The sequence below is a fragment of the Ailuropoda melanoleuca genome, chromosome X, assembly GCF_002007445.2.
Source record: "Ailuropoda melanoleuca isolate Jingjing chromosome X, ASM200744v2, whole genome shotgun sequence".
In the NCBI taxonomy this organism is placed as follows: Eukaryota; Metazoa; Chordata; class Mammalia; order Carnivora; family Ursidae; genus Ailuropoda; species Ailuropoda melanoleuca.
In genome coordinates this window covers 43,636,316-43,648,852 of record NC_048238.1, presented here as the reverse complement: position 1 = coordinate 43,648,852, position 12,537 = coordinate 43,636,316, and the positions used below count along the sequence as shown (strand labels likewise).

Below are 12,537 nucleotides of genomic sequence, written 5' to 3'. Positions count from 1 at the left end.
GGGGGGGGGGGGGGCGGGTAGAGGCAGAGGGAGAGGGAAAAGGAGATGCCCTGCTAAGCACGGAGCACTGACTGACCTGGGGTCTATCCCAAGACCCTGAGATCATGACCTGAGCTAAAGACTCATGCTTACCTGACTAAGCCTCCCAGGTGCCCCGCCGTTTTGATTTAATCGACTGATTTGTGCCACCCCATGGATGAATATCCAAAGCATTGAAGCAGGGGGAAAGAAGGCTGACACGAAAGATTACGTACTGCATGTTTACATGTATGACAGACTCTAAGAAAGAGAATTCTAATCCATAGCGTTATAGAAAGAAGGTCAGTGGTGGCCTAAGGCTGGATGTGGATGGTAGGAATTCACTGGGAAGGGGTGCAAGGGAACACTATTAGACGGTGAAACTGTTCTTTTACTTGATTGGGGTAGGAGTGACATGGATGGTAGCATTTGTCAAAGTCCATGGAACTATCCATTAAATGGGCATGATTTTGTTTGTGAATTAAACCTCAGTAAAGCTGATAAAAAGAACCCTGTTGTTAGGTTGATTTGGAGGACCTCAGGTTGCTAAAAGGCAAAACAGAGACCTGTGATAATGAAAACTTTCAGCACCTTATCATCATTCAAAGGTTGTACTTGTGGGCACCAAGCAGAAGGCTCTAGCCAGTCTCTCCCCCCCACCCATGCTTCAGAACAAGAATTTGGACTCCATCTCCTGGGAAACGTCCTTCTGCATTGACTTTTGCCCTTAACCTTTGACCCCACTGCATTCCAGCCTTGTGCCTTGTGCCCTTTTTTCAGGTTGAGGGGGGGAGAAAGCAAGAGCAGGAGATTTGAGAGGGTGGCCTGATCATAGGGGCCCTTCCTCCATGGTGTCCCCGTTCCAGTTGCTAGGACCCCAAAGTTTCCTAGACAGCTTCAGTGACGGGCTAAAGCATAATTTGCAGCTGCTGCTGCCCCACAAGGCACATGTTTATCCAGCGCTCAGGTATCTCAGATTCCTGGCTAAAGGCAATGGGCTAGTGGTAGTAGAGCTCCATCTTTCTATTTCTTCCCTCTCTGCTTTCAGAAGGCTCACTTTCACCTAGACCTTGTCTCTGACATCCCCTCCCCCGAGGCAGCATGAGGTAGCAACATGCTGTAATTCTCTAATGTTGTTCAAAGGCCGTGTACAAATTCAGACTTCCATGGGCAGTATAGGGGAGTTGCTTTGTTCCACATCCTCTTCAACTCTAGCTCCACCGTCTTTGTAATTTTCTTCTTTCCTGTGGTCATTGGGTGTGTACACTGCTTTTCATTTCTGGAGCTTTGCAACCCATAGATATGCCAATTACTGCCAAATAAAATGGCATGTGTTGGCTGAACCATAGACTAAGGCAGGAAGCCTGGCAAGGAACCGTTGTGTCACCTTCAGGTGTGACAGCCCATTTCTGACGTGGATGCTGAAGTGTTGGCATCTTGGGAAGTTGTGAGGCTGTGAGAGGAGTGTTCAGAGTCATATTTGAAGTGTACGATGTCCTGCAGGTTTGTATCCTTTCTACGATGCTTGTTTCCAAATAAAGGGCACGTGTAATATGGAGTCATCCCAAATTCAAACCCGGGGGACTTGAGAACTTGACATTGGTCAAGTCATTTCGTCTGCCTGGTCCTCAGTCTCCTCGCTGGAAAAGGGGATGGGGTTTGGGGTGAGGGTTCTTGTGCTACTAGATTCCTGATAACTTCCAATCTCTATCACTCGGTACTGTCCTTGAGACCGGTGAGGCAAGCGCTGTACGTGACCCTACCTGCGCAGATGAGGAAATGGAGGCTCCGAGAGGTGAACTGACTTGCCTGAGGTCACGGGGCTCAGAGGGTCAGGGAGGGGTATCAACCTCAGGTGCTTTCCGGAGGACCCCCACCTCAGACATGCATAGATTGGGGGAGGAGGGCATGCACCTGTCATTCTCACACTGCTTTACCCACTTCCTACCTTCTTTCATGCGCAGGCCACACCAGGTGCTCCCGGCTGCCCTGGGAGCTGGGCCAGGCAGTACTGGGTCCATGCTTTTACCCCTATTACTCAGTGAGGACACTTGAGGCCCAGAGAGATGATGTGCCTGGGAAAGCAGACCCACAGGACCTCAGAGCTGGGGCACCCTCAGAGTACATCTGTCTAGCCCAATCCTGTGCTGTGAGAGGTGGGATCTCTGAGGGCCAGGGAGAGAAAAGGCTGGGCCAAGGTCACTTGTCCAGGTAGTGGCAGAGCTAGGTCAGGGACCTCAGGCAAGTCACTTCCCTTCTCTGAGTCCATTTTGTCACGTGTGCCATGGGGAACAGTGACCCCTGCAGAGTATCAACGAGGATGGAGTGAGATCTTGCACCCACGGCACCGGGCCCCAGGGCCTGACAATGGTGATGACAAAGACGAGGGGGAGGAGCAGGATGGACGCCTAGGTTATCGCCAAACCTGATGTCTCAGGAGGCTGGGAGGGTGGTGGGGGCCTTAAAAGCCCAGGATGAACCTGGGGGCAGAGAAGCCCTGGGGGGTTTGGATCTGGCCCAGTGAAGGGAGGTGGGAAGTGGTAAGGGCAGCCTGGGTGGGAGAGAGTGGCTGTTGTTGGAGAGTGGTGAGAGATGGGGGTGTCGCTCCCACGACACTGTGAGCCCCTCCAAGGCGGTGGTAGCCGGCTACAATGGACAGAACACGCATTTAGCCTTGAAAGGTCTTGGGTTGGGGTCCCGGGAAGGACACCTGCTTTGGTGTCACATTTACCCTGTGAGTGAGCAGGTGGGAAGCCTCCCAGGTGACCAACCTGACAGTCAGCCTGACAGCAGTCCCCTGGGCACTCCCTCCTCCCTGTCGCAGAGACCACCTCACTGCTTTCTTCCTCCCTGCCCACCCTACTCTCAACTACCCTGTGCAGTATGCAGCTCCTGGGAAGCCCCTCCCCCCTCCCCCCACCTGGAGAGGCCAGCTGGGGGGAAAGGAGGATGGAAGAGGGGAGTGTTGCAAGCCCACAGGCCTGGGGAGGGGACACCCTCACCAGCACCCTGTCTGTCTCTGAGAGCTGCTTTCTGCTCCTTTCCAGGTGTCCTCTGCACACGGTGCTCCAACTCCTGCCTGTGGCTTTGAGTGGGTGCCTGCACCCTCATCCATGAAAAGGCATGTGTTGGCTGTGTGCACAGCAGATTCCCAGGGTGAGAGTACCAGAAAAGTCTCGGATCATTCGTCACCCCAGGACTGGGATCCCAGGCATCCTTCATCCCTCTCACATCCCAGACCGTGTGTCAGTAAAGCCAAAGTGAAGGGGACTCAAGTTCTGTCGGAATCACGGTGTCCATGTGGCCAAGCAGGGATCCAGCAGCCGGGCAGGCAGAAACCACAGCAGTGGCCGGCAAGGCAGAAACCCACCGGAAGCCTGACTTTGGGGGAGGAAACCTTACATAGCTAGCTGCCTGGCGGTGTGACCTATGCAGCTCCACAGGACCCTGTGCTCGGAGGGGCTGCACACCTAGTTCGAGACTAAGCCGTCACTCTCTTGGAATTCTTAATCATTTTTGAGCAAGGGGACCCAAGTTTTTCATTCTCCACCGGGCCTGTGAAATTGTGTGCCTGGATCTGGGTCAGGAGCCAAGTCTGGGGGAGAGAAGGGAACCTCTTCTCGGGGAAGAGGCAAAGGCGTGCAGGGGCCCTTACACGATTCACTCCTTCTTCTCAACCTTGGACCTCGTCCTCCCAACTGTGGGCATCACTGAGGGACCCGAGAGAGCTCCGGACACTGTCCCAGCCTGCCACTGAGCCCTTCCCAGGCGTCTCTGCTCCCACTGCCATCCACTGGAAGAATCGCAGTCCCAGCCCCACTCCTGTGGGAATCACCCAGGCCTTGAAGACACCAGGACACAGGCCCGGCCTTGGCTTCACTGGGAGGGCCCCGTTTCCAGTGAAGAAGAGCTCCGGAGCCCACCAACAGGCCTCAGGTCAGGGTCACAGGCTGTCAAGGTCTGTTTTCATTGGACCCACTCTGTGGGCAATAATGGCTCCTCCTTCAACCTGCTGGAGGGGTGAGAACGTCACCGAGGCCTAGCTCATTGTCCTTAAGGCTCCATCTGAGGGAGCGGTGAGGTGCTGAAGTTGTGTGTGGAGGATGAGGGAAGGGTTCCAAGATGGCGCCTCCAAAGATGGGGTGGAGGAGGTGGGTCTTGGTGGATGTCTGTGGACCCTGTTCCTTGGTGAGAGGGACGGTGGCACCAACCCACAGCCTTCCACTCCATCCCTTTTCCTGCCACCTCCCCCACTATTGGCGTCTAACTGGGGTTGTCCCATGCAGGAAATCAGGTCACTATGTGGACTGGAGCCTCTCGAAACTCATGGTCTAGACACTCAGCTGGCACCTCTCCACATCTTCCCAGCACCCTACCCACACCTGCTGCCTTCCAGGCAGAGGCGGGGAGTGTCTATGTCAGAGCCTGCAACCATGTGGCACTTGGAGCACCACGTGCACAGGTACGTGCGCAAATTAAGGAGGAAACGGCCCAAGTAATTTTGCAACTTTACTGTAACACTGATACCAAAAACATGAAAACACGACAAAAGCGCACAACAAAAGCACACAACAAAAGCAGGAAGGGCAAAGAGAGCTTCATCTTGCATGCCATCTTGGATGGGCAGGTAGAAGCTGCCTAGAGTGCCGTGTGAAGGAGGGATCCGAGGAGGCACTCTGGCTTGGTGAGGGACTGCCGCGGTTCATCAGCGTTGTCTGTAACACAAGACACAAAAGCAGAAACAGAACTGTCAATAGACACGAGGTGGGGGGAGGGACACGAAGAACACAAGGGTCTCTCACAGTCTTTGTTCCCCCACTGCACCCAGGCCCGTCCCCGACTTGACTTTTCACAGCCCCTTCCCACCCCCTCCTTCCGAGTTTCACGTATCCCCTGAAAATCTTACTGGATCCAGGAGAAGAAGTTGGCACTCGTTCTGGCGGCATTTCTGGTCCGGATGGTGGAGCTGGTGCTGGGCCCATCTAGAATGCTGGTGCTGGCCCCACCATTGGTGCCACTGCTGACGCCAGCTCTCCAAGTGGCCCTCCGGTTGGCACGGTTGCTATTCAGAATGTACTGATGGTATCTGGCCCAGAAAGCAAAGGGGATCCTGGCCCAGGCGTCACCAAAATCTCCATCCTCATCCCAGGTCAGGAGCTCCACCTGTATGTCATCCCAGCTCCAGCGTCCAATCAGAGCTTCATCCCCGATGTTCATCTGGGCTCTCATCTGGGCCCTGGCATGTTCCTCAGCCATATCCACATCCATCGTCTTGAAAGCATCATCCACAGCCTCCAGGAAATGAGCCTTCCATTCCCGGGGGTCTCGGTTCTGATTCTGCAGTAGAGTCACAGACACCATCCACACGGCTACCCCATGTTCGCTGAGCACCTGCTTCCTGCCACACACCCTCCCATGGGCTGTGCATGGTCATAATAAAAGTCAAGAGCACTGGAATCCGACTCTCCTGTGACTCCGTGCCACCCTGGCACCTCACCCCATCCCTCACACTTACTACACCTGTGAACTTGGGTACGTTCCCTACTTAGGAACCTGTCCGGATCCCCACTGGACCAACAGCCTGAGGAGGAGGCCGCAGCCAAGAAACAGAGAAGGTAGGGCAAGTACCAAATCCACACCCCACCGCCTGGCCCCAAACAGAGGCTCTCTGTTACCTGGGCGATGAATCTCAGCACCCGCATCTTGCTGGTCTCGTGGCGGGCTCGCAGGCCCCAGAGGAATTCATACTCGGGTGGGCTGCTATTGGGGATCTTCTTGTATTCCAGGTACCTCAGTGCAAGAGGAAGAGAAACGTTTGCTTCCAGCCAGGCAGACCTGTCTTTGCACCAAGGGCTCCCAGGTAGCCCCTCCCCAGCCCCGAGACTGCCGCTCAGCTCCTGTGGGAGGGCTGTCCCGGCCCTCCAGCCCATGCCTCACTCCCACACTCACTCCCAGGGTTCCTGCCCCCTGGACTGAGGCCTACAAAGCCTCGGGCCGCTGGTCCTGCCCAGAAGCCACGGGGAGGTGCGGGGTGGGACACGTGTCGGGTATCTGTTCGTCGGAAGGCCGCAAGATTCATGCCCCTTGTCACAATGAACCCAGGTTCCTGTTGGGTGTGTTGCAAACACAGGAGCCATTTCTTCAGGCCCCCCGCTATGCGCACACTCCATCGCAGGCACCCGTCCATGGCCTGGCGGAACCCTGGGACAGCCCACCATAGAAGAGGACGGTAAAGGGGAGAAAAGCGGCACACTCCGGGCATACTCCCCACTCTGCGAGCGCGCACATGTGCGTCTGTGTACACGCGGGCGCCTGGTAGTGTGCCTGTGTGAGCGCACACATGTGTTCTCCAAGGACCGAGCACAGGGTGGGCCTAACCAGAAAGTTAGGAGGGCTGAGCTCCAGGACCAAACGGGCCCCTTACCAGCCGGGGCCATACTCAGACTTCCACTCTCTGAGCCCCAGGTTCCTGGGACGTAAAGCAGAGGAATTCTCCTGCAGCCTATGAGGCAGGTACCAAACGGCACGGTGGTTCTAAGACACCCTGCACGTGTTCTCTGTCAACTTTGACTCCCTTTCCCCGGGGCCGCACTGGAATTCTACTGGCCGCCAACACTCACATACCCCGCCCACCCTCGCACCAGAGACACCTAGCCCTCTGGTGCTAAGATCTGGCACGGGGAATGGCTTGCTCAGCCAGATCAGCCCACGAGGAATGCACGAGTGTGAGACGAAGTTAACTTGGCCACTACTTACTTCTGCTTCACAAAGTCCTCCGTAATGAGCTTCCTCAGATCTCCGAGGAATGGGTGCCTCACCCTGAGGGCCAGGAAAGGAATCCATAACTACAGACAGTGGCAGCACCCGTATGTGGGCAGGAGCAGTCCCTAGCAGGATGGAGAGCTTCCCAGCCTGTGCGGGGCGGGAGGCGGGGGGATCCCCATGGAGGCCTGGGGTAGCAGCAGGGGCCAGAGGGCCACATGTCAGGGATGCCCTCGGCAAGGGTGTGACTGGAACCCCTAATTCTGACGGGTTCTCTTGGATCTCATCTGGGGACAGAGAGGGGATATGGAGCAAAGAGGGGCTGAGGGTTCAGGACCATTTCCCCATGCACCGTGGTGAGACCCTCTGCACTTTACCCAGGCCAGGACGTCCACTCCCCTGCACTAGGCCCCCAGGCTAATCCAATCCCGGGGCCACCGGTGCCCAAGGACAACACTGAGGGGCGGGAGCCAAGAGCCCCGTCATACCCAGGGCGCAGTCCCATCTTGCGTAGTGCCTCCCAGAGGACAGCTGTGAGGGGAGAAGAGTCACAAGAATTCAGCACACGATGCTGAGACTGTGGGCAACCCCCCAGCTGGGGGTCCAGCCACTCACCCTCGCTGGCACGGTTGCCATTCATGAAAATGACTCCCAGAATCACCAAGAGGAGGCTCAGCCTGGGAGTGTCCTTGGTCCTGAAGGTGTAGAAAGAAGGATCCTGTCCAGCAGCCATTTGGCCGAGGGACTAGGGCTGGCTCACCCAACTAGCTCTTCCCAGATGGCTGGGCTACCGCGCGGTTCTTCCCACTCTACATACCGCTTGCTCTCTCATCCAGACCATTCATTCATTCCTCTGTCTGAGACTGAATCGCTTCACGCCCCAAATGTGGATGCGAACACTCCCTCCCAAAGTTCCATCCAGGATGGGGTCAGGTGGGGAGCAGCCACTTGATAACAGTGTGTCTGGAGGCGTGTCTAGACCTTCCCTGCCCTTTGAGCATCAGGAGTTACACTGGACGGGAAGCTTCCTTCCCCCACGACCACTCTGCCAAGCCCAGGCCAGGCACGTAGCAGGAAGAGGCAGGCAACAAGGAGCCTGCTTTCCTAGGAAGATGGGGTGGGTAGGTGGCAGCTGGGGAGGGGGTGGAGCCCTGAGAGCAGCAAGGCTTCACCCCAGGACACTTCCCCTTTCACCCCCTAATCACTGGGCACCACTAACTGTGGGTGGGAGCTGTGCCAGGCACCAAAGCCCTGTCTTCCCGTTTCTCTGAGACAAAGGGGAGGGGGAGGCACCAGGGAGGAAGGCCACAACCCTCCTGCCCTTTCTTACTTTCCCAGGAGGCGAGCTGAGGAGTCCCGTGTGCACACGAGAATATACAGGTGTTCTTCCTTGTCAATTTCCTTCAGGTGGATCCCAAACTTCTACATGGCGGAGGAAACAACATGAGAGCAGAAACCCACACTGGCTGTCCTGCAGGCAGACCCTCAGTTCCCCGTTAGAACTTCCCCTCAGCAGGGACCCCGAAGTTATGGAGAAGGCTCAAGAAGAGACGCTGCAGAGGGACTGCCCTGTGGGAGCTCTGGCACTGGCCAAAGCAGTAGGACCCATTTCAGGAGACAAGGGACGCTGAAGGAATCTGAGGGACAGGAACCCTCCGGGGAAGGAAGTATGCAGTGGATGCTCTCAGGAGGAGAAGCGAGGGAAGCCTTCCCAGAGCAGGTGGTACTGAAAGGGGGCCTCAAGGGGCTGCAGGGCGCAAGGCTTCTCTGCAGCTCTTGTACCACAGTGAGCTGCCCGGGTACTCCCCCACCTTTTCCAGAGTGTATGTTGCTCGTTCGATGATCTCAGGGAAATGTTCGTCGTATTCTCGGATGACATCCTTCATCATGTCTGCAGGAGGCGAGAGAGGTGGAGAGAGCACCTGGGCTGAGCTGGGGCCAAAGAGCTGCAGCAGCCCCTCGGTCAGCCCTGTTGAGGGGAGCACCGTCGGGACCCCTCCCCACCCCCGTACTGTGCAAATGGAGTGATCAGCGGGGCATGCTGCATAGAGACATCTGATGCCAGGCCCCTTAGGGTAGGGATGGGGACGGGATGATGGAAGGGCAGAGCTCGGGGAGGGGGCCCAGGTTGCCCACCTGAGCGCTTGATGGGGATCTTCTTGTAGTCCTTAATCATCAGATATTTCACCAACTTATTCGCCTGGAGAAGGAGGAGCACACAGGGAGACCAAGGCACGGGTGACCTCCAAGAACTGGCCCACAGGAGAGGAGAGGAGGGAGATGGGGGAAAGGCAGGTTTCTCACCCTCTCTTGCAGAAGGGTCACGTTGCGGGGTGGCAAGCACAGTACATGTCTTGAGGGTACCTGGGACCTCAGGGCCACTGGGGGCCGGGGAGCCATCTGAGCCCGCACCGTCAATGGGGGCTGCGATGCTCTCCAGGTCGGTGGGACCGCAGGAGGCTCTCTCTCCTCCTCGCTGCTCTCATATTCGTCATCCAGGTGCTTGGACTATAGAGTGAGAGAGAGGAGAGACCCAGGGCTACCAGGCTCGCCGTGCAAAAGTGCCCAGCACACATCTTAACCAGAGCAGGTACTTGGAAATCAAGTAGTACAAACAGCAGATGACGTGTGCTGAGTGCTTACTACGTGCCCGGCACCGAGCCAACCGCTTCTCCCTCCAGGCCTGAGGACAGAAACTTCGTGCAGCCAAAGCATGCTATTGCATTTGTGTTGGACAAACATGCACAGGCTGAAAGAAGGGGGGGACTTATGTGACAGAGAGACAGCCAGCGAGAGAGGGAGCACAGCAGAGGAGTGGGACAGGAAGAAGCAGGCTCCCAGCGGAGGAGCCCAATGTGGGACTCGATCCCAGAACGCCGGGATCATGCCCTGAGCCGAAGGCAGATGCTTAACGACTGTGCTACCCAGGCGCCCCACATTTTAATGAATATATTTTAATCTGAGAAGGGGTTGTGACCTCTAACCAAACATTTAACATTAGAAAAGATATATTCCTCTTTACTGAGTGTGAGCAACACTTAAAGTAGTATACATATGTATCATCTGGATGTGACCTTTCAAATGTGAGTGACATCTGACTGTATAGATTAAAACAAAATAAATGTTTGTGTCATCCGAATGAATATATAAGACTACTCAAGGAGGGGTTCACAACTGAATGAATGCAATGCCTGAAAGCATTATAAATTCTCAATGAGTATTTGACATCTGAAAGTGTGTGTTGTATTTTGTTGAGTGTAAGTGGTATAATGATGACTGTGTAATAGTTGAGAGTAATATCTGTGTGTATAATATCTGAATATTTTTCTCATATCTCAGTTAGTCTATAAATATTGAATGCATGTATTTGCCACCTGAGTAAGCAAGCTAATCATCTCAACTTTAGTGTCAAACATCTGAATTAGGGTGTGTGACATCTGAAAGTGTAAGAAATATCTAAAAGAATATTAAGTAGCGAGTACATACCTATGATAGCTAAGGTACTATGTATGATATGTGAGGGATTGTGTGCCATATCTGTAAAGTGTATGGGAAATACCTGAGCCTGGCTTTAACATCTGGATCACTGAATGGGTTCTGAATGAGTGTAATGAAAGAATAAGTAGATGAACATTTAATGGATGATGTAACTGAATGTGTGAAAAACAATTATTTCCTTCAGAATATGTGTTGTATTCCTATTGTATGTCAAGCACTGTAGAAATGCTGGGGATGTAGCAGTAAGCAAGAGAGACAAGAAAATGAGTTCATGATAACATCTGAGTGTGATATCTTCAGCAATAACTGTGACCACAGGGAAAAGTTCGTAATATTTTGAATAAGTGAGTTCTTAACATAAACATTTAATTTTGGAATGACCTAAGATTTAAAGGAAAATTGAAAGATGGCACAGAGTTATCATATACCCTTCATCCAGTTAATTTTAATGTAATAATTTTGCATAACTATTAATACATCACATTTGTCAAAACTAAGAAATTAACCTTGACACATTACTAGTACCTAAATGACAGACTTTATTCAGACTTTGCCTGTTTTTTTTTTTCTACCAACATTCTTTAACTGTTCAAATGCCCAATCTGGAATTCCACACTGCAATTGTTCATCATATCACCTTTGTCTTCTCGAATTAGCCATTGCAACCAAAAAGCTCAGGTTCTCTTCATTGGAGCATGTATTTAGAAACCAAGGTATGGACAGTGGGTGTGCACTACAGCATCACTGCTTCTATGCCCTCTCAGTGGAAAGAGTTATGTAATACATGCATATATAAATCCATGTATACACACATCTATATAGATGAAGATATATAGATATATGTATACAAATATGAATTTATATTAATGTTTCTAACTCCAAAGGCTTTATTCTAGCCTTCCACCCTTGCTTATTTGTAACTTCTTTCCTAGATATTGAGAGAGATGGATATGTATAATACAGTTTCAGAATTGCTAACCTATATCTCTATGATAAGTTAACAGAATATGGTGTTTATGTACAATCATTAGGTTCTTGTTTGTTTTGTTTTAGCCATTCTAATACACATAAGGTGGCATTTGATAGTTTTAATTTCCATTTCTCTGATGGAAAACAATGTTGGCCGTCTTGGCAAGTGTTTATTTGCCATTTGTATCTTCTTTGATAAGATGTCTATTCAAATCTTTTCCCTATTTTTTAATTGGGTTGTTTGATTTCTTGGTAAATTTTAAATGTTCTTTGTATTTTCTAGACACGAATACACTGTTAGATATAGGATTTGCAAATCTGTGGCTTTCTTTTTCATGTATTTAAAGGGTTCTTTAGAAGGGCCAAAGTTCTTAATTTTGATGAAGTTCAATTTATTAATATTTTTCTGTTGTTTACGTTTTATCTAAAAAATCATGGCATAACCCAGGGTCACAAAGATTTTCCTCTGTGCTTTATTCTACAAGTTTAATAGTTTTATGCTGTACATTTTGGTCTATAATTAATTTTTCCTTTTTGTCCTGGATTTAATTTTATTTATTTATTTTTAAAATTTAAATTTCAATATAATTAACATATAGTGTTATACTAGTTTCAGGCGTACAATATAATGATTCAACAATTCTTCACATCACCCAGATGTACTCATCACAACAAGTGCACTCCTTAGTCCCCACCACTTATTTCACCCATCCACCTACCCCCCTCTCCTTTGGTAACCATCAGTTGTTCTCTACAGTTAAGTGTCTGTTTCTTGGCTTCTCTCTGTTTCTCTCTATCCCCTCCAACCCTTGCTCATGTGTTTTGTTTCTTAAATTCCACATGCGAGTGAAATCATATGATATTTGTCTTTCTCTGAATGACTTATTTCACTAAGCATTATACTCACTAGCTCCGTCCATGTCTTTGCAAATTTCATTCCTTTTGATGGCTCAATAATATTCCATTGTATGTATATACCACAATTTCTTTATCCACTCATCTATCAATGGACACTTGGGCTGTTTCCATAATTTGGCTATTATAAATAATGCTGTAATTAATTTTCAGTATATTTCTGTATATGGTGTTAGGTATGGATCAAAGCTGGGATTTTTTCCATACAGATGTCCAATTTTTCCAACACCAACTATTATATAGACTATCCTTTCTCCTGTTGATGACCTTAGCACATTGTCCCAAATCAGTTGACAACATCTATCTGGAACAATTTCTGGGCTCTCTATTCTGTTCCACAAATCTATGTGTGTAAACTTTTAAAAAAAGATTTTA

General features: G+C 51.1%; 1 protein-coding gene and 1 non-coding gene across 2 annotated transcripts in view; both read right to left on the bottom strand.

Moving 5' to 3' along the window:
• Positions 1–4,514: 4,514 nt before the first annotated feature.
• LOC100471653 (melanoma-associated antigen D4) overlaps positions 4,515–12,537 on the bottom strand; it is a 92,028-nt gene continuing 84,005 nt past the window's right edge. Inside the window, exons 2-11 of the mRNA XM_034649018.1 lie at positions 9,085–9,288; positions 8,917–8,980; positions 8,592–8,671; positions 8,111–8,202; positions 7,396–7,475; positions 7,269–7,311; positions 6,775–6,837; positions 5,694–5,808; positions 4,925–5,355; positions 4,515–4,733 (exon numbers count right to left, since the gene is read on the bottom strand). Coding sequence (XP_034504909.1) covers positions 4,724–4,733; positions 4,925–5,355; positions 5,694–5,808; positions 6,775–6,837; positions 7,269–7,311; positions 7,396–7,475; positions 8,111–8,202; positions 8,592–8,671; positions 8,917–8,980; positions 9,085–9,288 — 1,182 coding nt within the window. The 3' untranslated portion in view covers positions 4,515–4,723. The remainder of the gene's footprint in view (positions 4,734–4,924; positions 5,356–5,693; positions 5,809–6,774; positions 6,838–7,268; positions 7,312–7,395; positions 7,476–8,110; positions 8,203–8,591; positions 8,672–8,916; positions 8,981–9,084; positions 9,289–12,537) is intronic.
• On the bottom strand, positions 6,057–6,186 carry LOC117797576. The gene has a single exon (XR_004622582.1). It is a non-coding gene; the product is annotated as a small nucleolar RNA SNORA11 (small nucleolar RNA).